At 52.8% G+C, this 27,326-nt stretch overlaps 2 protein-coding genes across 6 annotated transcripts; both read right to left on the reverse strand.

Moving 5' to 3' along the window:
* Nucleotides 1-204: 204 nt before the first annotated feature.
* On the reverse strand, nt 205-26,476 carry DTX2 (deltex E3 ubiquitin ligase 2). Of its 5 annotated transcripts, none has more exons than XM_015296006.4 (11): nt 26,189-26,476; nt 22,084-22,469; nt 17,455-18,049; nt 12,820-12,878; nt 7,817-7,948; nt 2,870-2,914; nt 1,809-1,879; nt 1,560-1,718; nt 1,307-1,468; nt 786-875; nt 205-570 (listed from the first exon to the last, which is right to left on the reverse strand). In XM_015296006.4, exons 2-11 carry the CDS (start codon nt 22,388-22,390, stop codon nt 346-348), a joined length of 1,845 nt encoding a protein of 614 aa, XP_015151492.2. In that variant the 5' UTR covers nt 22,391-22,469; nt 26,189-26,476; the 3' UTR covers nt 205-345. The 5 variants fall into 5 exon arrangements, with proteins under 5 accessions (XP_015151492.2, XP_046758527.1, XP_015151494.2 ...); XM_046902571.1 differs by lacking the exon at nt 26,189-26,476 and adding an exon at nt 24,316-25,879; XM_015296008.4 differs by lacking the exon at nt 7,817-7,948.
* On the reverse strand, nt 22,449-27,169 carry LOC121107190. Its single transcript, XM_040650136.1, has 3 exons — nt 26,414-27,169; nt 26,189-26,353; nt 22,449-22,469 (listed from the first exon to the last, which is right to left on the reverse strand). The coding sequence occupies exons 1-3, from the start codon at nt 27,167-27,169 to the stop codon at nt 22,449-22,451; spliced, it is 942 nt and encodes a 313-aa protein (XP_040506070.1).
* Nucleotides 27,170-27,326: the final 157 nt, after the last annotated feature.

Below are 27,326 nucleotides of genomic sequence, written 5' to 3' on the forward strand. Positions count from 1 at the left end.
GGAGGGAGGCCCTCTGCTTCTTCCCAAGTGCTCTTACAGGAGAGAGATGCCCCCAACACCCCAGGCAGCACCAGGGCTGGGGTCCTGTCACCTCACCCCCACTCTCCTAGCTGCAGACACCAGCCCTACCTGCATATACAGTCACACGTTCTACAAAAATAGCTTCCCTCCAGAAAAAAAAAGACTGTACAGAGTACACAGCACTCCCACATGACAGTGTTATTGCTTAGTGTGACGGACAGTCAGACACAGGAACTTAAGGCAACAAGAATAAGTGCACTGGGTGGGCCCCTGGGCAGTGGGCCACAGAGATGTGCACAGCCCAGCTGAGCCCCTCAACACCACTCATTTTCTCAGGCAGTCCTCGGTGACACCCTGGGCAGCCAGCTCTGCCAGCACATTGTCCAGGTAGTTGGGGTCAGGGTAGCCGTGGCCACTCAGGTTTGTGTCCATCTCTGTTTTGTGGTGGATCTCATTCCACACCACCGTGTTGCTCTCACCAGTGGTGTTGGAGGTGCCCACCGTGAAAATCAAGCGTCTGTTCCAGGCCACCTTCAGGAGCTCCAGGACCTGGGTGGGGAAAGATGGGAAGGAAAAAGAAAAAAAAGGAGTGAAAACTGTCCTTCAGCAGCTAAAGCCATGAAAGCTGCTTGCCAGAAGCTTAACAGCCTAAATCCCTGCTGTAGCAGGAGACCAAGGAAACAAGGTCCCTTCCAACACCAGTGTATCCCCCCCTGCCACTTATCTGGTGCCCCAGTAGGAAAACCCATCACACAGTACCATACCTTTCTGCCCTTCTCATTGTCTGGTAGGTAGCAATAGCGAGGAAAGCCTCTTGCTGTGTAAGGCATCCCTGGGTTGGGGTGCTCAGGGCCCTGTAACAGATAAGACGTATTTGGCACTTTCGTCCTCAGACAGCAGCAAAATTTGGGATAAGCGGGATTTGGCAGTCCTGTATCAAGGCAGCTCTTCATGTGAAAGCAGCAGGGCACTGCTGATTGTAGGAGGTATCTGACATGTTCCTAGGGGACATGCTAGCATCATGGGTCCTCCAGGAGGTGCCTCATGCTGAGATACAGGTAAAGCCAGCTCCTCAGATTATGTGAACTCTGGTGGGAGACAGTACCATACCACAGCTTTTCCACATGGCCTGAGGAAACCCTCAGAAGAATGGCATTTTTGGCAGGCTGCTCAGCAACAGGCTGCCTGCAGGCACCATGTTGGTGCCCTGTACTTTTGTGGGAGGGAGGTTCTCACAGCTACTGCCAGCAGGCTGCAGCTGTCCCCAGGAGCATGTCGTGCTCACCTGAATGCCTCTGCTGATGTGGTACACGATCTGGATTGTCCCACAGTCCCTGTGACCAGGGAGGGATTGAGGGAAAGTGGAGACCTCCATTTTTCCTTTGGGCTGAGTACCAGTTTTCTCTCCATAGATGGTCTTACAGGAGGGGCACTGCAAGCTGCCATCCTGTGGGGAGAGAAGCAGGTGTCAGAGCTCTGCAGTGCATCACACAGACACAGGGCACGTGGGACCTGGTGGAGTTGGGCTGCCTCAGTACCTTGTTTCCATTGGAGTACATGGCCAGCACACAGAGCATGTGGAAGGAGTGCTGGCAGTTTGTCAGGCGACCGACCATCTCTGGCTTGATTGTTCTGCATTCACAAGTGTCACTGTAACCTGAAGGAGAGGCCAGCTTCTCCATGCAGATGATACAGTCCTGGAGTACGAGACAGCAAGGAGAAGGCCACCATGTAGCATCTTACAGAGCAGCTGGACAGCTTTTGTGTACACCCCCACAACCCCTCACCTCATCCACAGGAGTACCCTTCACCTCCACCAGGTACTTCCTCACCACTGCTTCTGGGTCAGTCGGTGCTGCTGCAAAAGGAGAGAGGAGAAAGACATCAGACATACCGTGAGGTATACAGGCACTGCAGGGTGACAGCAAGTAACTGGCCAGGATGCCAAGGAGAAAGGTACGGGTTAGAAAGGAGAAAAAACGCTGCTCCAGCCAATCCACAGAAGCCCTGCAAAAGTTCACCCTACCAGGAACAGCTTGTGCTGGGACTGAGTGCTGCAGAGGGGAGAATCCACAAGCACAAACCTCTGCGTGCTCACGGGTTTCCCATTAAGAGGGTGAGAGATGCCACGTAGCAGTGGATGTTTGCTCCCTGTGCAGCACCTGCAGCTGTTGTGCTCTGGGTGCCCCTATGTATCCCACATAATGCCAGCCAGGAACCAGCTGAACTTTTTGTGCAGCTACAATCCAGCTCAAGGACACAGTAGACTCAGTAGGAAAGAATTCTGTCATAGGCTATTAAGGGAGAAAAGGCATTCCCACACCACTCAGCTGACAGGGAACCTTCTCATACCATGAGTAAGACACTGCCACACCCTGCAACTGGCACTGCAGGAGAAACCTAGCCATATACTGAGCAGCAGACCTTATCTTGAGTACAGCAGAATTAGCCTTGCATCCTTAATACAAAACAGTGGCTTTTCTTTTGAGCTTTCACAGACTCAAATCTAGTAAGACAACACAAGTCACAAGATAGACAAACAAAAGAGTTTCATAGGGGGTGCCCTATTTGCAGTACAAGACATTGACATTTCCCTGAGCATAACCCTCTTCTGCCAAGGGAGGAGTTGGCTTCCCAAAGCACGGCAAGCACATGCCCCATCCCCTCTGAAGCGTTACAGGATTAAGCAGCAAATGTCACACAAGACCCTGGTCTGGTTAGGGCCAACAGCATCAGCTGTCACCCAGCTCCCAGCCAATCCCTTGCTGGGCACTGCACTGCCTGGCCAGGCCTGGATCCAGCCAGTGGGCATCAGACGCCTGCACTGCACCCAGCTGGAGCTCCTTACCCGTCATCAGGCCCATCACAGAGGCAGCCAGGCTCCTCCACCAGCCTGCAAAAGGAAACATTTGTACAAATGATCTTAGGGCTGCATCCGGCAGGAGGCAAAATGAGACCTGTCACTTGGCACAGGGGGCTCCTCACCCTTCCTGCTCTGCTCCAAGCCTGCTTCTGGGGAGATGAAGGATGAGATGCACCAGTGAAGGCTGCTCTCCTCTGTCCTGAGATAGACAGAGGTTGGACAGCTATGAGCACCAGCGCTGTTACCCTGGGGCTTGCAAGGAAGCTGTACTCCAACACTCCCTCAATGAGCAGTTATCTGTTTTCCAGATAACCACTTCTCATGGCAGAGCCAAACACAACAAAGCAGACAGGAAGGACTGCTCACATGCCATAGCTGGCATGAAACTGGCAGAGACCTGGCAGATGGCACAGACCCGGATCAAGCAGGAGACTGATTCCTCTGAATGCCACTGACAGAGATGGGCAAGATGCAAACAGGAGGAATGCACCTCTTCATTGCAGAGCTAGATCCAGGGCAACGCAAGAGATGAGGCAGTGAGCTAATGTGGGTGGAAAGTCATTTCACTAAGGAAGATGGATGGATTGGGTGCTTGACTCTCCAAGATGAAGGCACAGTCATTAAGGCAAGTTACTTTAAGAAGGGGATTCCTGGCCATCCTGAAACATTTGGTATCCAGCAGTGTGAGCAGCAGGAAGGCACGGCTGAGCACAGAAAGAGAAAATAAGCCTGCGATGTGAGAGGATGCTCCGCTGAGTGCTGGCACCAGGCAGGAGGTGCGTGATAGCTCAGGCAGAGCGGGGCTGTGAGATCACTGCCCTGGAGCCCCTCAGCCAGGAAGATGCTAAGAGGACACATTAAGCATTAAGTCAAACACAGGAACTTGGAAACAGCAGTTTTCCACTTCAAGAGCATGCCAAAATTCCTTGGAAAAGCATTTCCAACGGCTTCCACAAGAAGAGCAGGAGACAAACAGGAGCCTGAGTGAACCTCCCAGCACTCAGAATAAGAGCTCAAAGCCAGGAGCAGCCTCAAGGCCTCACCCTGATCTCACAGAGAACACTGCTGTGTTGTCCTCTCTGCTGGGACCCTGCTCACATGCAGTGGATCAAGACGTGCCAGCCAGAAACAGTGGCACAGGGATGCCATCTGCCTGAACTACCTCTGCTCATGCTCAGCCCACCACCTCCTGTGGCCAAATCCGTCCCAGCAGAGTGCTCTGTGACATCCCTGCCCTGGGCTTCAGCTGACAAACACAGTGTGGCACTGCTCACGTGTGGCAGCTGGACGTGGGCTCTGGTTGGTAACTGCAAGAGACCATCACAGGGCAGCGGGAGGCTTCAGCTGCTGCTCTGCAAGTTCTGGAGAGGACATAGGGTGGGTAGCAGCCTGCTCTGTACAGATCTGTGATCTCCTCTTAAGTACTGATCACAGCGACTGTGTTTGCATTCCTGAGGGTCTTGTGCTGCCCACCAGGCTGATCACAAGTCCTCCTCTATCTGGCTGGTTTTCAGGTGGCTCTTCAAGGTGACCTCCCTTCTCATTTCCTCTGGCTACAGGCTGGAGAGAGCAACGCCAAATAGATGCACAGACAAGGTGGTACAGACAGCAAGGGAAGCAAGCAGAGCGCGTGTCCAACCAGCAGCAGTGCCTGCCCAGCACTTGGCCCAACACCTCAGCTCACCTGCATGACAGATTTAGCAGCTCTGGAGCTATTCACCTTGCCGTGGGTTACACTTGCCATGCCCCAGAGCAGAGCAGCAGCCTGTCCAAGCAGCAGCTGTGGCACGAGCCACACATTTCCGCACCGGAATCACTCACATACTGCACTATTTGCTCTGTGGAAGCATTTGCTTCCAAGCCTTTGTTCTAGCCATCCCCTGGGATCAAAGCCCGCTTAGGCTCCATGGTTTTTAAGATTAATAGAGGATTGGTCAATTCTGCTATTGCATTTTCAATGCTGTTTACCACCAGCTGGCCTAACGCTGTGCTATTGATCTATCCAGGATGTGAAGGAATGTTTACCATCCTTTCATTTACCAAGAGGCATAATGATTTTCCTTAATGCTTCCTCTTCCTCCCCATAGATAATAAGCTGTTTGCTGAAGCAAGGGCTCTCCAAAGGCAGCAACACTTCACAGATGCATTCTGAATCCTCTGCATGCAGCAGTTACACCTCCCTCCTGTCCCCAGGAGGGCCGTACAGTGAGCAGCAGACAGGTTCAGACAGGCTGCTTCCAGCAAATGCCACGCACAGTCACCCAACACCCGTGGCTGGGAGCTGCAGGCTGGTACTGGCAGCACACTGCCTGCCCAGCAGTGGGTTTCCCCCAGACATGCAGCACAGTGTTGGCCTGTGCCAAAGACATCGCTGCCAAACAGCAACACCATTAATGAGTCCTGACTAATTAGTGCCTTTGTTGAGCACAACCCAGCTTCCCAGAAAGTTGGACGCAATTCTGTGAACAACACCTTACCCAAAGCAGTGTGCAGGTACAGGTTCAGTGTTAAGGCATTTTTCAAAGCACCTCTCCAAGCCTGTGGGGCCAAAGCACAGAGCCCTCTAAGGCACTCTCTTGTAGCAGAGCTAGCTTTGAGGTTTGGGACAGTGCCACAGCAAAGGGCAGGACGTGCCAGCAGGGTGAATGCTGCCATGTTTCTGCTGCACTCAAGAGGAAAGACTTGGGGGTGCAGGAGTCAGCAAGAAGGACTGAGCAGGGGCACACTGCACCCACCACCATCTATTTTGGTACCAGTTGCTGGCACTCACACTGATGCGCCTGCACCTGGATGCACAGCTCTTGGTGGAGCTCTCAGTGACAGAAAAATCTGGAGAGGTGTGAAGTAGAGATGCAGAAATTTAGGGCACAAAAACGGACCTGTCTCTGCCTGTTGTAGCTTCAGGGTTTATAAGAAAGAGAACAAGAACAGTCTGACAAAGTCAAGCTCATTAATGTCACTGCAGGACAGCACTCCCTGGCCATCAGGAGTGTTGCACAGGCACACCTTGCTCCTGGGGGCACCAAGACCCTCCTCAGGCAGCAGTCATGTGCTCAGCACCCTGCAGGTACAGCCTCCCTGCTCCCAGCAAAGAGGGTCCTGCTTTCTAGCTTGCTACGTCTTGTTTTGGAACAGAAAGGGGCACCCCCTCCCCCTGGATGAGCACTGGAAGCAGCAGAGCTGGCAAAGCATCTCCTCTGCAGCACATCTTGAGCAGAACGGCTGGATTGGATCCTGCTGTGCCAGATGGAAGGAGCTGCACTGTGCTCAGTGTCACACAGCCCCTTCTGCTCACGACCCCTCTCTGCCTATCAGGCTGGAGGTTCCCTGGTTCCACCAGGTGGCATTGCTGAGCCACAGCAGGGAGCTGGCAGCCCAGAGCAGCACCCGGCACAGCTCCCATGCTGCCCTATGCAATCCCTACATATAAATCCCAAGGCCAAGCAGGAGCCTGGCTGCATGAAGGCAGCGCTCAGCAGCCCCTGCCCAACCATCTGTCAGGGTGGGAAGAAACAGCCCCAGTAGGCAATGTGTGTGTGTGCTGCATCAAAACTGATGGAGAAAGATGCACTGCTGGAACAGCAGGGCAATCGTGGGACATCTCACAGCACTGCAGCCACCCCTCTGCTGAGAGGGGACTTGAGAAGACCAAGACCATGGCCACACCACCTTGCTGCAGTGTACAGACAGCCCTGCAGCACTAACCATGAGCAGTTCCACAGCACACGGGGTGCAGCACAGGGTGAGGGCTGAGGAATGCTGCACCAGTCCCTCCAGCTCTGCCTCTGCTCAGTTCTCCTCCTCCAGCTCTCGTGTTCACACCTCCCGCTCTTCCCCACTTTTCCTCCTGCTTTCTCCTCCCCTTCCCACACATCCTACTCCACATGTGCTGTCTCTCATTCCTGCCATTTCCATCTCCTCCCCACACTTCTGTACATAACACCGTTCTGCAAGGTGTCTCCTTCCACATTAAATGTCTGTTCAGTGTCCCCCTTCAGAGGGGGTTTGCCCACACCTCCCTGCTGAGCTCCCTCACTGCACGTGCTGGCTCTTACACCCAAACATCAGCAAGCTCCAACACAGCCAGGTGCCTCCCCACCACTGCCATGAGGTTCTCTGGGCTCCTGAATGTAGACACCTGCATACCAGGCACCCATCTCAGGCAGAGCTGTGGAGCCTGCAGCTCCCTCTGCTTATCTGCAGGGAGAGGCTGGCTGCCCACCCCAGGCCATGATGATCCTTACGGGTCTCTTCCAAATTAGGATACTTCTTGACACCCACTTCAGCAGTTCCATAGGAATCACACACCATGGGAACCACACTCCACAGCAGATACCTACAGCCTTCAAGACAGAGGGTGCAGGATGCCAGCAGCACTGACAGGCAGGAGCCAAGCCCTGGGGGCTCAACTCAGCAGGGAGCAACCCAGCCCTACTTGCCACCAGAGAGGGTTCTACCCCCTTCCAACCCAGACAGGAACAGATAAAAACCCATCCCAGCTTGGCCCTGAATGCCCTACATGACTCAGGGACCTGCTTGGCTGCAGGATCCTCCTCACCTTGTGACTCAGCCATGGGCACAGCTCACAAGGAGACCTTCCCTGAGACAGCACATGGGTAAGTGCCAGACCTCAAGGGTTCAGAGGAGCCTGCAGACATCAGTCACACAGAGAGCAACTGCGCTGCTCCAGATGTAGTGACTGATGGAAACAAGCAGAGCTTCCACAGAACGGGGTTTGCCCTCTCACCTTATTGTACAGACTGTCAGAGACCACACACACTGCTTCATCCTTGGCAGGATGAGCATCACGAGCCAAACCAGAAGAGCCAACGGGGTTCAGGGGAGAGACGGGAGGAAAAGAGGGAGGTAGAACAAGCGCAGAGAGATAAAGAGGAGGAGATGGAAGCAGATATCAGTTTGAGCAGGAACTACCTTTCTTGGACACTTTCCTCCCCTCCTTAACTGAGCTGTGTTTTTTAGTGGCTTTATGGGTGCTGGCAGCTTGCGGCACACAGGTGAGGTGCACGGGGAGTCCAGCGGCTGACATCAGAATAGCCGTCATGCCTACAGCAGGTACGAGATCCACATGCAGGAGGGAAACAACGGGGAAACACATTCATTAAAAGAAAACTTTCAAACTTTCGAAGAAAATTTAAAAAATATTGAACAAAACCAAACCCAGGGCCCTTGATTCACTGAACGTAAAACACCCAACAGGCAGCAGGACTAGAGTCAGCACAAGGATGGGATCCAGAGGACTTCAGAAGGAAGAACCTGGGCAGCAAACCGAAGCAGGGAGATGTGGGCATCCTCCAGGCCAGGGCTGAACAGAACCTTCCTCTCTGCTTTGGCTTAAGGGCTCATCAGGCATTTTGAGTCTGCTTAATGCAAAGCCCTGGGGAACCCGGTATTGCCTGCAATCCCAAAAGCTCCTGCTCAGCTCCCCCATACAGCTGAGCACTTCCAAGGAAGAACACCCAGCTGATCTCCAGGGTGCAGCATCGCTGCATGCACAGCCTGGGCTGAGCACAGACAGAGCTGCCCTGTTCAAACAGTTTGAGCCTGAGGCGGCTCACTTGCCCTGCCCCAGCCAGCACCAGGACTGCTGCATTCACTGCACACGGATTAAGGCAGCGACTCACTCACAAGGACAGCCTTTCTCTGAAGGTAAGGGCAGCACACACAGAGCCACAGGACTGATCATGCTGATGGAGTATGATGTTTGCCTGGGAAATTCAGGCCTGTTGAAGGCAGAATATTCCTCAGGTGATGTACTGCTTTAAAACTCATATTCCAGGGAACACCTGCATGGTGTTCTCAAGAAGAGAATTCCCCCTGCCGTGGTCAAAAACCATTCATGGCTGCACACACACAGCACACAACCCAGAAGCCAGCACCTCCCACAGCTGCCTGTGCTAAAGCACATCTAATGCAAAGGAAATGCTTGCCAGCATCCCCACATCTGTGCACAGCTCATGGCCAAAGCTGAAGTTACGAAGGCTTCTGTCTTTCAAGCTCATATTCAACTGAGTTGGGAAGACAGAAAAGCAAATGTATCATTCAAGACAAACTAAGGTACCAGCCCAGATGGGACTGAAGATGGAGTTTGGATGGGAAACGCCAGCCAAGTGCAAGCAGTAAGGCTGCTTCCTGTCTCAAGTACAGAGCCAGCCAAGGAACCACTGCCTGCAAGTAGAAATCCCCTGCACAGAGCCCATGTAAATGCCCCACAAACAGAACCAGTCCCCATGCAGCCCCAGCTGTGTTTTGTACCAGCTTCACACAAGGTCCAAGTGCAGTACACATTCCACACACTGTTCAAGTCTTCCTTGATGCAAGAGTTAGATGCTTTTGCTCAACAGCATGTAAGGACCAAAGACTTCTAGACAGAAAGCATTTCACAAGACAGGTTATGAGACAGTCAGTCATTTGCACAGGACTACCCAAGGAAGGACCAGGCTGCCCCATGCACTATATATCCCCCAGCACACACAGAAACAGGTAACCCCAAACCAGGAACTTTGTTAGGTGTCACCTTTGCTGACCCAGACTTACATAACCCCCCTCCCACACACAGGAGCTGCAGAGACCGAGAGGACCTTTAGAGCACAGTGGCACTGAGTCAGTGACCTCAGCCCACTATCAGCACAGGGCTGTTCTCAGCATGAGATCAGGGGAACAGCATGAACACCGACTGAACATCACAGGTGTCACAGCTTCCTGCAAGCCACCAGCAGTCCTTCAGCCTCCAGGATGCCTTGAGCAATAGCTTAAGAGTTCCCCTAACAAAACCTACTTGCTTTTGGAGGCAGTGAGCAAAGCTGAGCAGCTGAAGCCCAGCAGCTGCAGAGCTGCCACCTGCTTCCTCCAGGCAGGTACCTGGGTCTGTGAGGTTGTGAATCTCAAGCTGCCTGACCCCACCAGAGCCATGAAATGCTCTGGTGTAATTCCCCAGCCCGGTGCAAAGGAGGGAAGTGGTGAGGCTGTCTCAGACGCTCATTTCTCAGCATTGTGATTACACCGATTGCAGAGGCTGACATTTGATGAGAAGTCCAAAGACCAGCAGGGATTGTCACCACCCACACACATCTGACTGTGTAAATGCAAATGTGAGATTAATGCTCCGTTGAGGAGACCAATAGCAGTTTGCTAACTAACATGCAGAGTCTGCTGCAAGACAAGAAAAAAGAGAACAAGATGAAAGCAGAGGCTGGGAAACTGACTTCAGACTCCATGGCAGAGAACCAAGAGAAGAACAAGCACAGAACCTCATCTAAGTGCAGTTACCTGCTAGCACAGCCCTTCCTGTACCTAGACCAACTTACCCAAAGTTGTCTACCAGCACTGTGAATCACTGCAAAGGAACTGAGTACTTAACCCAGGAACTCTCATTTCATGAGTTGCAGAGGCAACAGCAGGTCCACGTGCTCACAGAGCACAGGTAAAGCATGGGACCAGGAGAGCTACCCCCAGTTCAGTGCTCTCCCCACAGACAACCTTAAATAGGCAATAAAAGATTGTTTTCTATTTCTACCTTCTGCTGCCCTTAGAGGCACATGATGAATCCTCTCTTCCTACAGATTCAAACCAAGAGAGCATTCAGAATGGGGCTGCTCCTGTGCTATGTTCTTCTTCTAGCTTATCTCTCAAACACCACAGCAATTCCTCCTTCGGTGCTGATACAAAGCTGGGATCTCAGCATCCAACAATCCTCCCACAAGTCTGGTGACAAGAGCAACCAGCAAGGGATCCCAGCCTTATGTGGAAACATGTACATGCCAAGTGCATGTGTGGGTATATGTGCAAGAAGCACACACCCCTCCCTCTTTTTTCTTGCTCAGACCATCTACGTGGCCACAAGCACCACGTTACAACTGCACGAGGTAAAGTTATTTTTGCTGCAGCTCTGACGACATCCACCAGCTCTTCTCAGCCTCCCATGCAAATAAGGCACTTCTGTAATATCCTGTGCAGTATATTAGCATGGGGAAGACACCCTTACATAATGCACAGAGCACCAACCAGCTGCTTACTCACTCGCAGCCCAGCACACCCACCCAGTCACAGCTCAAACACCAGCAATGCGCTTTCACAGTTTGCTGAGACTGATATTTTGGCATTTCTCTAGACTAACCAAATACCAAGAGTGAAAAGAAAGCTTAAATGACATTTTTCCATACACCTCAAAACATTAAAGTAGCAGAAAATAAGGGAAAAAGACCATAGAAATTAGGGTCTTGAAGTCAGCTTCATGATTTTCAGGGCCTGGAGCCGTGCTACTGCAGAGTAATGAGATCCTCACTAACATTCCAGGCACTCATCACACCACCAAAGCCCACCTTCTCACTGACAGCAGCAGGATCCTGCATTACCTGCTGATTCACAACTTCAGATTTCTCCCCTCCCTGGCCCCTCAGAGCATCCCAGGTCTGATCACAGCCATGGGTCACAGAGACAGAGGACCCAGAGGAGATGCTCTCCCTGTGGCTGCTCTTTCAGTGACCACTCAGCCCAGTCTACACCACACTGCACCCTGCAGCCACTCAGACCTCCTGCTCACCACCTCCCAGGGATCTGGAGACCTTTCTAATTAAGAAGGGACAACTTGCATATGTAGAACAAGGTCACAGTTAGCAGTATTAACATAGCTTGCATTCAGTAGGGCTTGTCAGTCCTTTGCTGTATTTACTCTTATGTGATTAAGTAACTAATTACAGTCAGTGCTAATAGCCAGGGGAAGAAACTCAAAGCTCTCACTGGTCATCCTCCCAGAGCGAGTGGGAGCTCTACTCTACACCTCATTTCCACAAAGCCTGATCTATGAACAAGGAGCTGGAGGGGCTACAGGCTGTCAGCACACCCTGTATTTGACTTTACGTGGTGCTCATTTGGCTCCGGAGATCCACAAGGCACAGTCCTCACCGTAGTGTTAAAACTGGATGACCAGAAACATCAGTGCTGGGGGATCACCAGGACAAACCCTGTACCCCCAGCAGGCACTGTCACACCGCAGTCCCTACAGCTACAGCCAACCAAGGCAGAACACCACCACCAAGTTCTGGCATTCAGATTTCAAGCACTTGCTGAAAGCTATAGAGCTGCCATTTTCAAGGCAACGCCATTTCATGTTTCACAGGCAAATCTACTCAGAAAAGCAGCACTGAAAACTGGCACTTTCATCCCTCTCAGATGCACTTCTTGGGTATATTTAGGATCAGATTCACAGGTTTCAATGATAACAAGCCAGCCTGCATTGTGTTGCCACAGGAGACAGCAACTGATTTAACTTCTGTTTCTTCCTTTCCCTGAGGCAATGCATTACAACCCTTTTCAAGCTAACAACCACCTGAGCCTTTGTAATAAAACCATACAAAGTAATTCCATACTGCCTGCACTACAGCCTTCCTCCTCTAAGGAAGGAAAAAAAACCAAGCAGCAATCGCCAGCCAGCACACAGCCTGGCCCAGGTGCTCCTGCATAGCTAAAAAATTAGCACCCAAACCCTAAATACAGCCACTTGTCCTGATAGCTCATAGCCTGCCTCTAAACCATAATTCAGAAGCAGAGCTTCTTAGATGAGTCCACAGAGCTTATCTCTCCTGGCCCAACGCTGACTGCACACCAGCTGGCATCCTGCTCTTACATTAGGATAGTGCTGATCCATGCTGACCAACATCAAACCCTCACCTCAGCTAGGACAGGAACAAAGCCTTACAACAAGCTCTACTGAGAAAAAACAATTGGTGAGGTCCAACCTTCCTCTCCTCTCTCAAGGCTGCTCTTTCTGCTGTTTGGATTTTAGGACTAGAGCCTTTTCACTACTGAACATAAATCAGAGTTTCCCTAAAGGCTAAGAAGGGAAAGTAAGTGCCAAAGGAAGCACTCACTCACATAACCCTAGGAAGAAAGCAGATAAAGCAAAACAAGATTGTTACCTGCCAAGGCTTGGTTCAGTTTGCTGGGCTTGGACATCTTCACTGGGAGGTTTAGAGCACTAGAAAGAGAACAAAAAAGAGAAAAATGCAACAGCACAGATCAACAGTCAGATAAGCAAGAGCTAACCAAGCTGCAGCAGCACACAGCCCCAGATATTTTAACAGGCTCTAATTACCCAGGTGAGCCTCACCTGGAACCCCCCCACCCACACACCCCATTGGCTCAACAGCTATATTTAAGGAGCCCACCCCACCCTCCCCCCCTTTGTAAAACAGGGTTCTGATGTTTGCTGTCTATCTTTGAGGGTACTATAAAAATATATGAACAAGGGGGGAAGAACTACAAGAGGTTTAGGAGAGTTTGGCACACACTTGACCTTAGAAACCAAGAGAAGGTGGACACCAAGTGTCCCTTTTAGGTTCCTAGCTTGTTTTGGTAGCATTTCTCAGTGCTGGCAACAGCACTTTAAGCAGTTTAGAAAATGTGGGTAGTTGTTCAGTTGGCAGCAGGAGATGGAAAGGAGAGCAGCAGCATGAAAGCCAATGAGGGGACTGCTAGGAGCAAGCTAGACCCCAGCTTGAAGCCCACCCTGCTGGCATAGAGAAGTCACCTGTAGGCTTTGCTTTAGGTAGCACACAGGCACAGCAGCTGCAGTCACTACACAAGGCATTCAGATAACCACCTCCCCAAACCAGCCCCAGCTACATCACACCTGGCCACCACGTTAGGAAGGCTGTTATCAAGTTCCCAAAGCCATCTTTTGCCTCTGAGAACCCAGTTCTCTCCAACTGGGATGCAAAACCTGCTGCTGTGCTTGATGCAGCACCACAGGCAGCGGACCCTCTCTGCAGCCCTGCTAAGATCCAGCAGTGACACGTGCCTACCTCCCATTCTTGCAGCAGCAACGCATCCTCACCTTGCTGTTCCCCTGCCAGCTGTATTTGGAGCAGGTTCCTGTATGCTCTGAGCCCCTGAGGGAACCCTGGGTCTCACTGTGGTGCTGGCAGCCTCCAGACCTTTAAAGGCTTCTCCACACTCCAGAGGTTCCGTTCCTTTTCTGTGTTTTCCCCTCTGTTGCCCCTAATGTTGCAATGTTTTCAAGTGATGCAACCAATTGTTCTCACTACAGCCCAGTTCAAACCCCTCTGACCACAGTGGAAATCCTCCTTTCAACTTCAAAGGGCTCTTAGTCAGTTACTGTGACCCTCTTTACGACTTCTTTCTTCCCTGATTTCGCTCCTTCATCACAGTTCCTTCTCACTTATTTTTCTCTCCCAATGCTCCCCCATCTTCTCCCACCAGAAAGCAGCCCAGGAGACACTGCAGTGTCCATTCCTGGTGTGTGACCCCAAGCAGCTTTGTGCCTAAAGTGCTGCAGCCACCTGGGTGCTTCCATCTCCCCTTCCCCATGGGGAGGGAAAAGGCAGAGCTGAGGATTCAAGGAAAGGAAACCCAGAGCTGATCTGGGAGGGGGATGATCTTTGAGAAGATGGCAGAAGGATTCTTCCTTTTCTTTCCTGTATTGCAAGGTCCACTGTGAAAGCAGCCAGGAGCCAGAGCTTCTGTGAAGTGAGAAGAGCCCTAAGATGTGCAGTAAAGGCAAAGCGTGTTAGCTTTGACTGCAGGAAGGCTTTGAGCCAACTGAACTGCTGACGTAGGAACTAACTAATTTTTATTTCACGTGGGCTACAGGCACACAGACTCAGTTTGAAATAGGACGTGAACTTATCCATGGGAACACAGGGGCAGGGCTGCCGGGTGCAGAATGCTGCAGAAATCCCAGACGTGAGGCTGGTGAAAGCAAGGGAAATTCACGCTGCGCTGCCTCTGCCACAACGCTGCCCGGGCAGATCGAAGCCGCAGTGCGTAGGAGGAAGTGTTGCCACGCTAAAAAAGGTGCAGAAATGCAACTCTGAGCTTACGTTGGGCCCGAGGTGGTTTTTTTTTGGAGGAGGAAGGAGGTAATGAAGAAGGATATTGCTGTGGCTGTGTAACACACGTCGTGCCTTGCCTGCGAGCGGGCGCGCCTGTTCCCACACCTCCGCTGCCCAGAGATTCCCAGCTGTTGCCTGCATCTCTGAGCCAAAGCTCGGGCTGTGCCTGCAGCAGCTGAAAGTCAGTGCCTGAAATCTCTGAATGCTCCCCGGTGTGCACCTCCTGAGCACATGGGAAGATCTGGGGCTGCAGCATAGGATGCTTCCCAGCGCGGCCTCACCCAGGGATGGAAAGCTGCTGGAGGCAGTGCTGCCTTCTGTTCTACACACACAGCCCTTGCCACGGCACACTCCATCTGTGGCTCTCAGTGTAGTTTGCAAGGAGGCTGGGTTTGCTATATTTACTGCACGGGAGGAAACTAAGGCACCAAGAAGCAAAATAACCTGCCCACATTCATTTCATACATTAGAGCAGAGCCAAGAATATTAACATCTACTTATGCCTTGGCTTGCTCCAGCCAACGCTCCTCTCTGTTTTCCAGAGACTCTGATCCTTTTGAGAGCATGGGGACATTACACCTGCAGCATGCAGTGCCCAAGCTCTACCCAGCCCTCCATCCCTGCAGCAAGCAGGAAACATTCCCCTACCACTGATACAACAAAGGCTGTGATGTGCCACCAACCTGCATTGGGGTGAGCCCTGCCTGTGCATTGGGAATAGCTGTCACTGTCATACAGGGAGCTGGGCTGCTCTCCAGGATGAACTACACCTATCTCAGTCCTTTAAGAGAGAGGATTTCTTCAGTGCTGCCATTTTTAGCTTCATTTCCTACAGAATTGGGTGCATGTAACTAGGCGTACGTAACTGCACTGCCTTTCAGCCTCCAGTAGCTTCTGAACTGCCAGTTACAGCTCAGCTCCAGCAAGGCAGGAGCTGGGACTCCCTGCAAGCTTTGTAAATGTCTGCCAGGGGTGTGTGCTTGAGGGCCAAAGGCTGTGCAGTGCACACAACACAACCTTTATTAGACACTGCAGAATCCCTCAGTGCCACCACTCCCTTTCCTGCAGCACACACTGCTCTGTCACAGGCAGCACAGCTCTGTTTGTTGGTGGATGTTTGTGCAAGCTGCAGTGACGGCCACAGAGAGGGAGCAGCTGAAGAAGGAATTGCATGGTGCAGATAAGACAGGCACACGAGCCCCTCCTAGGATAATGACCGCAGCATAATTAGCACCTCATCCTTGCAACCACAAAAGCCTCGCTATCCAGTGATGCAGCAGAGAGGAGCAACGGAAGAGGAACTGACCCACAGAGCTAAGCTGAGGGGAAAGACAGGGAATGAAGGGAATACAGTGAGTAAGGAACACTGTGGGCTTAGGAATTAAATGAAGTGCATTGTTAGTGCATGCTACTCCGGTTTCCCTTAATTCGCAGAAATGAGGGTATTTGCTGCTGGAACATGGGCTTCACGAGCCTGGGAACAGAACCCCAGCCAAGAGCAATTACCCCAACCCTGCATTATTTCCAACTCACCACATGGGAAGGAAGGGGAAAAGCCATCCTGGGCTGTCAGCTGGTGTTGAAAGAAGCCCTTTCACATAATGAACCGCAGTGGAAAACAGACTGCGCCATGTGCATTCATCTGTTTGGCCAAGGGAAAGGACAGAGCCCTTGGAAAGGTAATGCCAAAGGACTCTGAACATCTCCAAGGAGAGAGGTTCAGCAGGCGAGCAAGGCTTAAGTTCTGCTTAAGATACAAACTTCAAAACTCTCTGCTACTTGCATGGAGCACAGTATGCTTTTTCCACCCTACTGATCTCTTATCTATGCCTTTACCTGGGCTAGCATGAACAGGTAAATCAACTCTGGCAAGTTTGCTTCTAATTGCTCAGATGCTCACAGTGATGCTTGAGATTATTACAGCACAGAGCGTATTTACTGCTGTACACAATGACAGCAGCTCACAAACCAAAGGGGCAGTCAGACAGCCCTTCCTCAGCCCTCGGTTTAAAGTGACCATAGCTGGAAGATGCTCAGTGCATGTATCAGCTTTTGGAAAGGAGACAGGCCACAGAGGACCAGCTTAGAAAACATCTTGTGTGCAGTGAAAGCTATGACCCTGAAAAACTGATTCATGAGTATCTTGCTTGGTTTGGGTTTCATAGAGATCAACCCTGCAAGAAGACAGAGGAAAGTGCTCCACTTTGTGAAGGAGAGACTGACTGTGCCTGCTTCAGCCCCAGGGATAACTGACTGTGGCTAGGCTAAGCAGCTTGTGCACGGGAGAGAAGAGGACAGTATGGTGAGCCCACGGGATGCTGCTTTCCATTCAGCCTGCAGCACTAGCAAGGCTTGAGAACAGAAGCATATTGCAAACTAAATAGGAGTGCTCATAAGTCTCCTTTGCATTTACTTGGTTATCCCCCTCAAAATGCTACATTTCCTCATGCCTGCAGTATCTCAACCTGACCACTTCCTCCAGTGGTTCAACGTGGCTTTCCTGGCTGACAGGGGTGAGATTTCAAGTGGGAGAAAAGCAAGGGAAAGCAGAAGGGAAACCTCCTTATGCATCAGACACCAGAAGGCTGCCCCCTTTTAGGGAGAAGAGCTTAGTGAAGGGAGGCTCCTAAAGAACGTAGAGCTGAACACAGCAGCACTGTAGGACACACACAGCGTTTGAAGGTGAGTCGGGGTCTGTACCTGACTCCATTCGATGTGGACAGTCCTGTGCTGGGGCCCACAGCACCTCCAGCCTGGGGAAAAGCCCAGCTGCTCTGTGCATTGAGTCGTGGTGCTGACCTCGCTCCAGACAAAGCGGGTTTGTTATAGGGCACAAAGCCGACGCCGGAAGAACTCACTGATGTCGTCCTACCGGAAACCTGAGGTGCAGCGGAGGAGTTGGGGAAGTTTGTCATGGAGTGTCGGTACCGCGTGGTGATGGGGCCAGTCCCCCCGTTCAGCCAGCACTGCTGGCACGAGCAACCCGTCCCCGTGTGAACGGGAGCCAAGGCGGCCGTCACGGGGTATGGATTGTCCACCCGCCTCCGAACACTGCGGCAGAACCTCGTGGTCTTGTTGGTCTGCACTTGAGCCACCAGGTCGACCTCATAGTTGTAGCCTAAGGGTCCGAGGTCCACCCGCTGGTGGCTGGAGGCATGGGCTTGCTCCAGGAACACACAGACGTTCATCTCGTAGGGGAACCAGCCACGTTCATCGTTCTGCCACTCCCAGATGATGCCCTGCTCGGCTGCTGAGTCCCTGGGAAAGAGGTGCCTGCGGACTGCCCGCATCGTCCCTGGTAGGAAAGAGGGGGAAAAAAGGCAGTTTGAGATCAGAGAAGTGGACCTGCTTCAGTGATGCGTTTCTACGCTGATCTGCGGTGTTTAACAAAGAGCACTAACAAACCTTCTCACCTCGACAAAGGTGGTTTTGCTCACAGAGCTTAGAGAAACAGAACACCTCGGAGATCCCTGTCCCCCAGCCAAATGCGACTGAGGGTTGGCAGCAGGTTCAAAAGCTGCTGGGAGGAAGGGTGGGAAGAGAAGGAAGGAGAGAGGATGCGGAGACTGACACACCCAGGCACAGAGGAGCAGCAATCAGATGCCTCACTGACGTTAAAAAATAAATAAAATTCAGGCTGAGGCACAGATCTGGTAACAACCTCCCACAGCCTCAACAAGAGAGTAACTATAGAGACACAGCACCTACAGAGAGTGCTGCTGGGGCTGAAGGCCCACTTCCCTCTGCTGCACAAAGGCCTGGGCGACTCTCCTCCCACGAGGGCAGGACAAGGGCTTCAGAGAGGGAAGGATAGGCACAGCTTCCCTCAGCTCCTGACTGCTGCAAGACAAGCACAGAAAACCAGCAAAGTCATTTGGAAGCTGCAGAGAACAGCTGCTCACATAAAGGAAGAGCAGTGAAAGCAGACACGGTGCTGTTGCAAGGCTGCTCAACAGCAACAGCAGGAGCTCAAAGCCCCCAGAAGCCAGGCTCTCCAAGGAGACCTCGCTCAGCTGCTTTTTTAAAGCAAAAGACCTCCTGAGAAGGAAGTGAGCAACCTAACAGCACAGGAGCTCAAACCTCTGCAAAAATAGGCTCCTGCAGCTGGGCCAGAACTGTTCGCGGTGGGAAAAAAACCTCAGCAGCCCACTGCACTAAGAGAAGCTGGGAATACCCCGGGGGCAAGTCTGGGAATGCAGGCAGGTGGTGGGGAACAGGAATGCAAAGAGCTGTTAACACAAAGGAGTTCAGAGAGCAGCACCAAGAGGGAAGAAAACAAAAACAACAAAGCCTCTAAAGCAGTAGTGAGGGCTCTGACCCCGAACTCCAGGAAAGAGGTGAAAGAGCACACCAACAAACAAGTATCTGCACTTCAGCCCTGTGAGAACTGCCCCAGGATGTTCTCATCTCGTGGCTCTGTGGGACTCCACACTGCCTGCACCACAGGGCAACCCGTGCTGCAGCTCTGCTGACAGCGTGGAAGTCATCTCTCTGCTCCTACTCCACTCCCAGGCTTCTGAGTGAGCAGCACTGGTGCTTTCTGCTGAGTGCTCTGGTGGCCAGACCATGAGACCCTGTGAAATTCCACACCTGCCCTGTAGGACCCAGGTTTAACCCTGATGGCTCAGCCAAAAAACCCAGAGACTCCTGTGGGATAAGGCCTTGCTCTGGCAAAAGCCAGGCTGGAAGGTGTCAGCAGAACCAAGCTGATCTTCCCCAGCCAGGAATCAGTGTCTGACACGGGAAAGCAGAGAACACAGCCAAGAACATACTCAAGCAAAGACCACTTCCATTCAGCAATCAACTCCTGCCAGGTTTTAGAAAGACTGAGTGCACAAACCTATGTCCTCAACAGACACTGGGGAAGATCTGAGCAGAGGGAAGAAGGATGAGATCGGACTGGGACCAACGTGGTGAGAGAAGCCCTGTATTTAGAGATGGATGCTGGGAACCTGCTCCCAGCAGAGAGGAGACCAGCACAGGTAAAGCAAGGCGTTGGAAAGCCAAGCAGGACACACGGGTAAGAAATCAGCAGTCCCTGCTCCAATAGCAGGTCAGAAGCTAAAAGCAGCACAGGGAAGACTTCAGGTGTTTGCAAGTGACTTGCAGTCTTAAGATCCCCAAATGGCAGTGGGGAGAGAAGCTTTTAGGAGTCAGTAACAAGTGAAGGCATGTGCCTCATGGAAAAGGTCCCCCTCCCCCAGGCTGGCAGGGAAGCTGGCATTCATCTCCTGGGTGGGCAAACAGCTGTGGCAGGAGGACAACTCCTGCTGCTGCCTCACATTCACTTCCAGTTAATCTGCCCAAAGCAGCAGCTGAAGCCTGCGGCTAATCCTGCCCACAAGATCCCCCTGCACAGCTGTCACTCCCCGTTGGTGGGGATGCTAGTCCCGTTAACACTGGCTTCCTGTTATTCTCCCTGGCTTCCTTTGAAGAGCTATTTGTCTGTCTAATAGCTAATGAGCAGAATACAACAGCCTATTTTTTGCTCTGTTTCAAGATTTTTCATGGGGATGTTTCCTGCAGAGATTCTTTTCTCCAGCAGATGACAAAGGTCAGCTGGCTGCTTGCTTAGAAAGGGTCGTGTTTAAGGCAGAGCCCTGCAGAGAGAGTCTTCCTTAGAAGTGGGCCACAAAAAGGGGATATGAGAGCATTCTCAACAGTCACACACACAGCACATAGGAACAGTTACCCATGGAGGGAGGCTCACAGACCTGGCTGCTCTGATCAGCATCCCTCCGAATCAGTGGGAAACACTGTAGGAGAGCTACAAAGTAGAATGAGCCTTTTTGTTGCTGAAAGACCACCACAAACCTCATCCACACAAAGAGGACATCACGTCATCCAGCATCATTTCCAAAACTGTACCGTGCTGCTTCCCTGAGATGACTAAACCCAAATCATCCTGCAACGGACAATATAGCCAGATGCTTTGAAGTCTTTCACAAGAGACTAAAGAGGTACAAGACACCTGCACACGTGAAGAAGGATGCCCTAGTTGCACTGGGACACATCTTTCAGCCTCCCACAGGTAATCAGCCGAGGCTGAGATCTCAACCTCACCCAGCTGGGAAGTGTCCTGGTAACGGATGGCATCCTGGTGAGGGAGGGCCTGCTGCCCAGGTGCTGGATGGAGCACCAGCTGCATGGCTCCTGCACAAGTGCAGTGTGAAGAAAACAAGAAACAGCTGCTGGTGCCAGCTCTGGTGGTCTGTGCTGTGTTGCTTGAAGCCACAGCCCTCAACAGAGCCTCCAGGCCATGCTGAGCCAATCCTGCCAATGCTCAAGACACTTCTAGAGAAAACTCATCTCAAGGTCACTGGTAAGCACTATGAAGTCAGAACAAAAACACGGATGCAGCTGCGATGAGCATTCACCACTCCAACCACTTCCCTTTCCTGTAGGAATTGTCTCATTTTGCAGTTGATTCAAGACAGTGCTCATTTCTTGCTTCAGCTGGCAAGGACCCAGTACAGCGCCCAGCTCCACAGCCTGGTGCGAGGCTCAGGCAGTGTGCTGAACATGACTGTGGTCCTGTGGCAAGGGAAGAAAGTGTTGGCAAGGGGAAACTGATGCACAGAGAATTTTCCATTCATTTAGGGGTGTGTAATGTAGAAATCCCCTGGATTCTCTGGAGATAAGAGCACACATTCCATCCCTGCTTTCTGAGCTACAGCTGCTCAGCACATCTGGAGCAAAAGAGGGCAGGAACCATATCAGCACATTCTGAGCCGGTATCCCCCGTGACCTCAGAAAACCAAGATGAGAATGAAAATTAAACCTCAGCCCTGTAATTAGGAGCAGCCCACCCTTCCTCCCTGGGAGGAAGCAATCGAGCCTGGGACAGCAGCGGTGGGGGACTATTCTGTGGCTGCATTACATTGTTCTGCCGGGGCAGCAGGCTTTCACAGAGCAGCTTGCACAGGATGGCACGCCAAAGTAAAGCAGCTGGCACACCTGTTGCAGAGGGAACAAGGGATGCAGCCAGGAGAGTTTCAATTGCAAAAAGGCCTTTTTGTGGGAGAGATCTTGAATGGATGCAGGCTGGAGGGACAGGCAGAAAGTTGCCAGCTCTGAGGTGTCTAGCTCACAAGCTCTGAGCTCCAGAGGTCTCATGATGAGGCTTCTCTCATCCGTCTGCCTGGCACAGCCCTGCAGATTCGTGTCAGCCAGCACTGCTTTGCTCACATGCCGGGTGGCACACAGCATCAGGAGGGAAGACACAGCACATGGCAATAACAGCAGTGTCAGCAGAGCTTTGCGGGGCTCTCTCTTTAAGCACACAAGCAGGCTTACAAAAATGCTGGCATGAAAAGGAAGCTCCCTTACCTGTATCCTGCCGGAACTGTGTCAGGCTTGGGATGTCGATGACATAGGGGGCCAAGCCAGCATCCGCGTGTCCCAAAGAGATGCTGCTGCTGACAAGCCCTGATCCTGAACGCCGCCCCTTCTGCTGAGAGGCCTGGAAACCCTGCTCAATGAACTTGCACACGTCCCCTCGGTACGGCCTCCACCGGCCAAACTCATCCTGCCATTCCCACACCACCACTGCCGTGGAGCTGCTGTGCCCAGGGATGGAGACAGGGGCTCCGGGGGGCCCGGCTGAGCTGCTTCCTGCTCCCTGAGCTGCTGCCATGGTCTTCCCTGAGGTCTGGACACACGGAGATCACAGGCGGCAGCTGCGCCAGCTGGCTTTACACCATCTTCTGGGGAACCTGCAGGGAGAGACACAGAGCACAGCAGAGCTGAGAATGATGCCCCAGGATCAACACACCTCAAAGACATACCACACAAACTCAGCCTTTCACAGAAGATGCTCATTGTGCGTTTAGGAGGCTACAGAAAAGGGAACACTCTCTGATCAAAGGCAAATGAGGTACCACCACCTACAACAGGCCAGTGAGACTTCTTTTGCAAATTTGGAGAAAGAGCTTTCTAAGAAGACTCCGCTTCCAACACCAGACACCACCAGAGTCTGCAGACTTATGCAAAAGCAGCCCAAGGCTGCTGGTGCTCTGTGTTAAGCTTATCCCTCAGCACTGAGCCAAGCTCAGACCTGAGAAGTATGCCAAGCCCTGCACCTGTGCACACTGATGACTTGGTTATGCAAGCAGTTCCTGAAACTCTGCACTGCTCTAACTCCAGGGCTACAGTGCCAGCTCCATTCTGGCCTCTGACTGTGGGGATTCAAGAACATTCAGAGCAGAAGCTGTGGAGCAAGACAAACAGCATGAGAAAGGAATGCTGAGAACCCAGGATGCCTCCAGGAAGTCAAGTGAGATGGGTGATGCCAAACAAAAGTCAAGTATTGCCAAACAAAAGTCAATTGAGATGTGTGATCACTGCATGATTAGTGATCCCTGACTGGAAGGAAGAGCACATGGTTAGGAACAACTCAGGACTCTGAGTGGATAAGTGCCTGCATGCACAGTTAAGGAGTAGACCAGAGGTGACTTTGTGGAATGTTTTGTTGACACATAAAGGAGGGCAGGAAAGTTATGAAAGAGAAAGTGGGAATGTATATAAGGGATGCTAGAACCTGCAGTAAACGATTTGGATCGTTCACACATCTGAGTGCCTTCAGACACTGCATCTGATCACTCCATTTTCATCCAGGATCAGTCCCTTGACTCCTCCTGTGCAGCATTATACACATACACAAAGCCAGAAGACAATTCTTTATGCATGAAAGCCAGCAAAGCACAGAGATAAATTTGCTAAGCTTGATCTGAGAGAAGAATTGGGAGGAACAAGTATGGAAGCAGCAGGAGGAAGAGGGGACAGTGGCATGGAATATGTTAGAACAAGGAACAGCTTGCAACACCAACAACTCAAGCCAGATGTGGAGAGCCATTATGAAATGATTTGGGGAAGAACAGAAAATGGGGTAGGAGCCTTAAGACATCCAGATAAGGACATAAAGGGCAGCAACTAAATCCTAACAACTCACAGAGCAGGGACAGAACGCAGACAAAAGATCACCAATGATCTTAGCCCACAAGGAATATAAAACAGCAAACCCAAAGCCATCATCACACGGTGTCACCCCCAGCAGTGGGGACAAACAAGTTATTAGGGAACACAGGCAGAATGAAGATGCTATTAAGACACAGCTATACACGTATGTATGGTTTCATAGGCAGTGCTCCACGTGCTGTCACAGGGCTGCCACAACCCACCCAGCTGGCCAAGCATCGGGACCTCCACGGTGAGGAGGTGGAAAAGGGGGACTGAAAGGTGACAGCTCACTTACAAATGATGACCACTCACTTCACAAAGTGGCGTTGGTTGTGCTAACAGCACTATCAAGTGTTAGGAGCGGGGATACCGATCACACATGGTCACCAAGCTGTGTCCAAGAGGCAGAGTACTGATAGCTGGCACTCCTGTGCTGCTGTGTCGTTGCAAGGAATTCTGCCCAGACCATCTGGACACGTCTATCTTATGCCTGAATGTCAGGCAGAGCATTTGGAAATCTCCGTGGCGGTGCTGGTGAGCAGCTGGCTACAAGAATGTGAGTGTGAATGAACAAGATTCATTTGGGTTTAAAAATAAAGTCACCTTCTCCCTCCTAAGGTCTCCCGTTGTTGATTGCTCACTTCACTCCAGTCAATAAGGAGCTATGAGCTTCCTTCCTGCCAAGCAGAAAAGTTCATGCCTCCCAAGAGGCAGCGAAGCTGTGGGTGGCTTCCACTGGAGGATGCCATCTGCATGGAGAATGACATCGCTGCCGGATGGGGGAAGAGCCCACGCTCCACAGAGCGTCCCATCCATCCTGCTCGCACGGCTTGCTAGCTTAAAAAAGAAATAGAATTAAAAAAAAAAAAAGGAAATAATCGAGCACAGAACAGACTCACCCACGTGTCTGCATTTATGAGATGAAAGCAACGCTTGCCCAGGAATGCAGAAATGACAAAGTGCTCTGGGTCACCAACAGCACACCCCGCTCACAGCGAAAAGCAATCAGTCACAGCAGTGCACATAGGTTGGTTATTTTACTGCTCCAAACAGCAAATTCAAACTGTAGGTGTCAAACTCGACGCCTGCCTCCACCAGCTCGTTTTAAGGCAGGTTTCACACCACCCATCCACACTCTGCCTGGACTGAGTCAGAGCAGGGCTCGGGGGGGGTCTGTCTGCCCCACGGTGCGGCTGCATACCTGCAGCAGGTGCTCTGAGCCCCAAAACAGAGAACTGCCCCATTTCCCCCACAAAGTTGTTGCTGACAAATATTCACGCAGCCACAAGCAGAGCAGAACAGAGAAAGGTTTTTTGGAGGGAGTCAGCAGTTTGTTTTTTCCTTCTCTTTTTGAAGCACAGCAGTGGGAGACAAAGGGAAGCAGTGCACCGAGCACCGCTTCTTTCAGCCACCATCAGTATTTGATGCTAGGTGACCAAAGCCTGCTGTCACACCCAGGGTGGCAGTGATACTTTGACTCTGGACGTGCCAGCAAAAGCACGCAGACCTGCTGCACGTGAGCACAGCTCTGACGTTTGCTTCCCCACTTGAAAGGGGAAATATCCCCTGTGCTGGGACTGCTGGTGCACAGAAGCAGAGAGGGTTTGGGGTGTCCTGCCCCCCATAGCCCCACAGCTCTGCCTGTGCCACACATCCACCTGGCAGCGCATCACCTCCAGCTTTAAAACTACCCTGCCAAGCCAAAAGTCACACCAAGAGCTACGAGTGATGCTTATGTAGCAAACACTCCCAGCTCCATTCAGCAAACCCACAGCCACCCTGCCCCAAAAGACCACGGGAATCTGACTTCTCAAAGCACGGACTTTAAGTATTCCAGCCTAATCCTGCTCGGGAGGCTGAATTTGGTTTGCGTGGTGTGACCTTTAGCACCAGCACAGCTTCAGCCGGGGACCTCAATGAGAGCTGGGTGCATTTCAGTGGTGTTTCCCAGCACCCCATCCGCTCCCTGCTCCTCCAACCAGTCTGTTTAACAGCAGGGTTGGCGTATTAGTTAACAAATATATCAGTTTAGCAAAACGAATCCATAGGCGATGGTTCTGAAACTTTCCATTCCAGCCTCAGCGGGGGAGCAGCGATGTTTTCCCTCAGTAGTTCTGCACCGGGGACACCGCACAATGCATTCACCTTCCGCCCCAGCGATTCGGCCTCACCACAGTGCTGCAGTCACAAAACAGCACCTTTCTCCTTTGCCCCATAACACGCGTGGCCATTCCCCTCGGCACTGCTTCTCAAAAGTGGCTCGTTATGGCCTAAGAAGCCACGGGAATCTCCCGAATTGGGCAAAGCGGTTGGCAGCGGGACGAAGGCTTCAGCATGGAGCTGACGGGGAAGCGGCATGTGGACACTGCGCTCACAGCGACGGAGCCGAGCCGGCCCGGCCCCCCCCGCAGCCCCGGACCCCAAACGAACCCCCTCGGAGCTGAACCCCCCCCCCCCCCTCCACCGCCGCACCAACCTCCGCCGCGTCTCCACAGCCGAGAGGCCCCACACCTGGCGGCCGCACCGCCCGCAGGCTCCGAGGAGGCCCGGAGGATAACAGCTGCCCGCTGTTACGCTGTCCCCACAGCCGCAGGAGGGAGCAGCCCCCGGCACGGCTCGGCACGGCTCGGCACGGCTCGGCACGGCTCGGCACGGCTCGGCACGGCTCGGCACGGCTCGGCACGGCTCGGCACGGCTCGGCCCCTCTCACGTACGGCGCTCCCGGCGCGGCTCCCGGCGGCGCTGCCACTTCCCGGCCGCAGGCGGAGGCGACAAACGCGCATGCGCGGCGCGGGGCGCGCTGGGGGCTGTAGTGCGGAGGGCGGGGCAGGAAAAGGCGGCGATTGGGGTGAGTGACGTGAGCGCGTCCCGCCGTGCGTGTGTGTGTGTGCGCTGTTGTGAGCGTGCTGGGCGTGTGCGTGAGGTAGGGCGCGACAGTCACAGAGGCGTTAAGACCGGAAGAGCCCCAAGGCCGCGTAGCCCAACCATCCCTCAGGGCAGCGCTTCGTCCCTCCGGGTCTGTGCCCGTGGAAGGCGGATGGGCGCACAGCCGCGGAGCGCCTCCGCGGGCACCAAACGGAGCCTTCCCTGCTCCGGAGCCCACCGTGGGCTGCGCTCGGCTGCCCCACGGGGGGACGCGTGGACGGGGGAGAGAAGCGAAGCGCGGGCAGTCGGGTCGGCGCAATGTGGGTTGGGTGCCCCGCGGCGCTCTCACGTCGGCGAACCCGCCTGTGGTGTTGGCGCTCTTATGAGGGACAGCGTGAGGGGCTGCGGGTGGGGCGGCCGCGGCGCTTCTGTGGGCGGTGCAGGCAGATGGGGTCGGGGTGCCCTCCCCGATGGTGGTGCCATGGGAACCACGGGAGCTGCAGAGCAGCAGCCGCCATGGGGAGCGATGGGAGCCGCAGTGTGCCGGCCCTGCCCTGATCCGTCTCTCTCCCACCCCATTGACCCCCAGCATGGAGCTGCCACAGCGCAGCCTGCACCGTGCTGAGCTCAGCCTCCTTTGCTGGATATCCCACACAGAGCCGTTTTCACCAGCGGAGGTGAAGCTCTGCTCAATATGCTGTTTTGGAGCCGGCTCTGTACCCCTGCGCGGCGCCCGGCACCACACAATG

The sequence above is a fragment of the Gallus gallus genome, chromosome 19, assembly GCF_016699485.2.
Source record: "Gallus gallus isolate bGalGal1 chromosome 19, bGalGal1.mat.broiler.GRCg7b, whole genome shotgun sequence".
NCBI lineage: Eukaryota > Metazoa > Chordata > Aves > Galliformes > Phasianidae > Gallus > Gallus gallus.

Coding starts and splice junctions, on each gene's coding strand:
- DTX2 (XM_015296006.4), bottom strand. CDS start 22,390: ATGGCAGCAGCTCAGGGAGCAGGAAGCAGCTCAGCCGGGCCCCCCGGA. Junction 12,879..17,454: donor TCCACATCGAATGGAGTCAG/GTACAGACCCCG, acceptor TTCTCTTTCTAG/TGCTCTAAACCTCCCAGTGA. Junction 1,469..1,559: donor TGTACTCCAATGGAAACAAG/GTACTGAGGCAG, acceptor CTCTCCCCACAG/GATGGCAGCTTGCAGTGCCC.
- LOC121107190 (XM_040650136.1), bottom strand. CDS start 27,169: ATGCTGGGGGTCAATGGGGTGGGAGAGAGACGGATCAGGGCAGGGCCG. Junction 26,354..26,413: donor GAGCGCCGTACGTGAGAGGG/GCCGAGCCGTGC, acceptor GTGCCGAGCCGT/GCCGAGCCGTGCCGAGCCGT. Junction 22,470..26,188: donor GCTGTGGAGACGCGGCGGAG/GTTGGTGCGGCG, acceptor CTCTCCCTGCAG/GTTCCCCAGAAGATGGTGTA.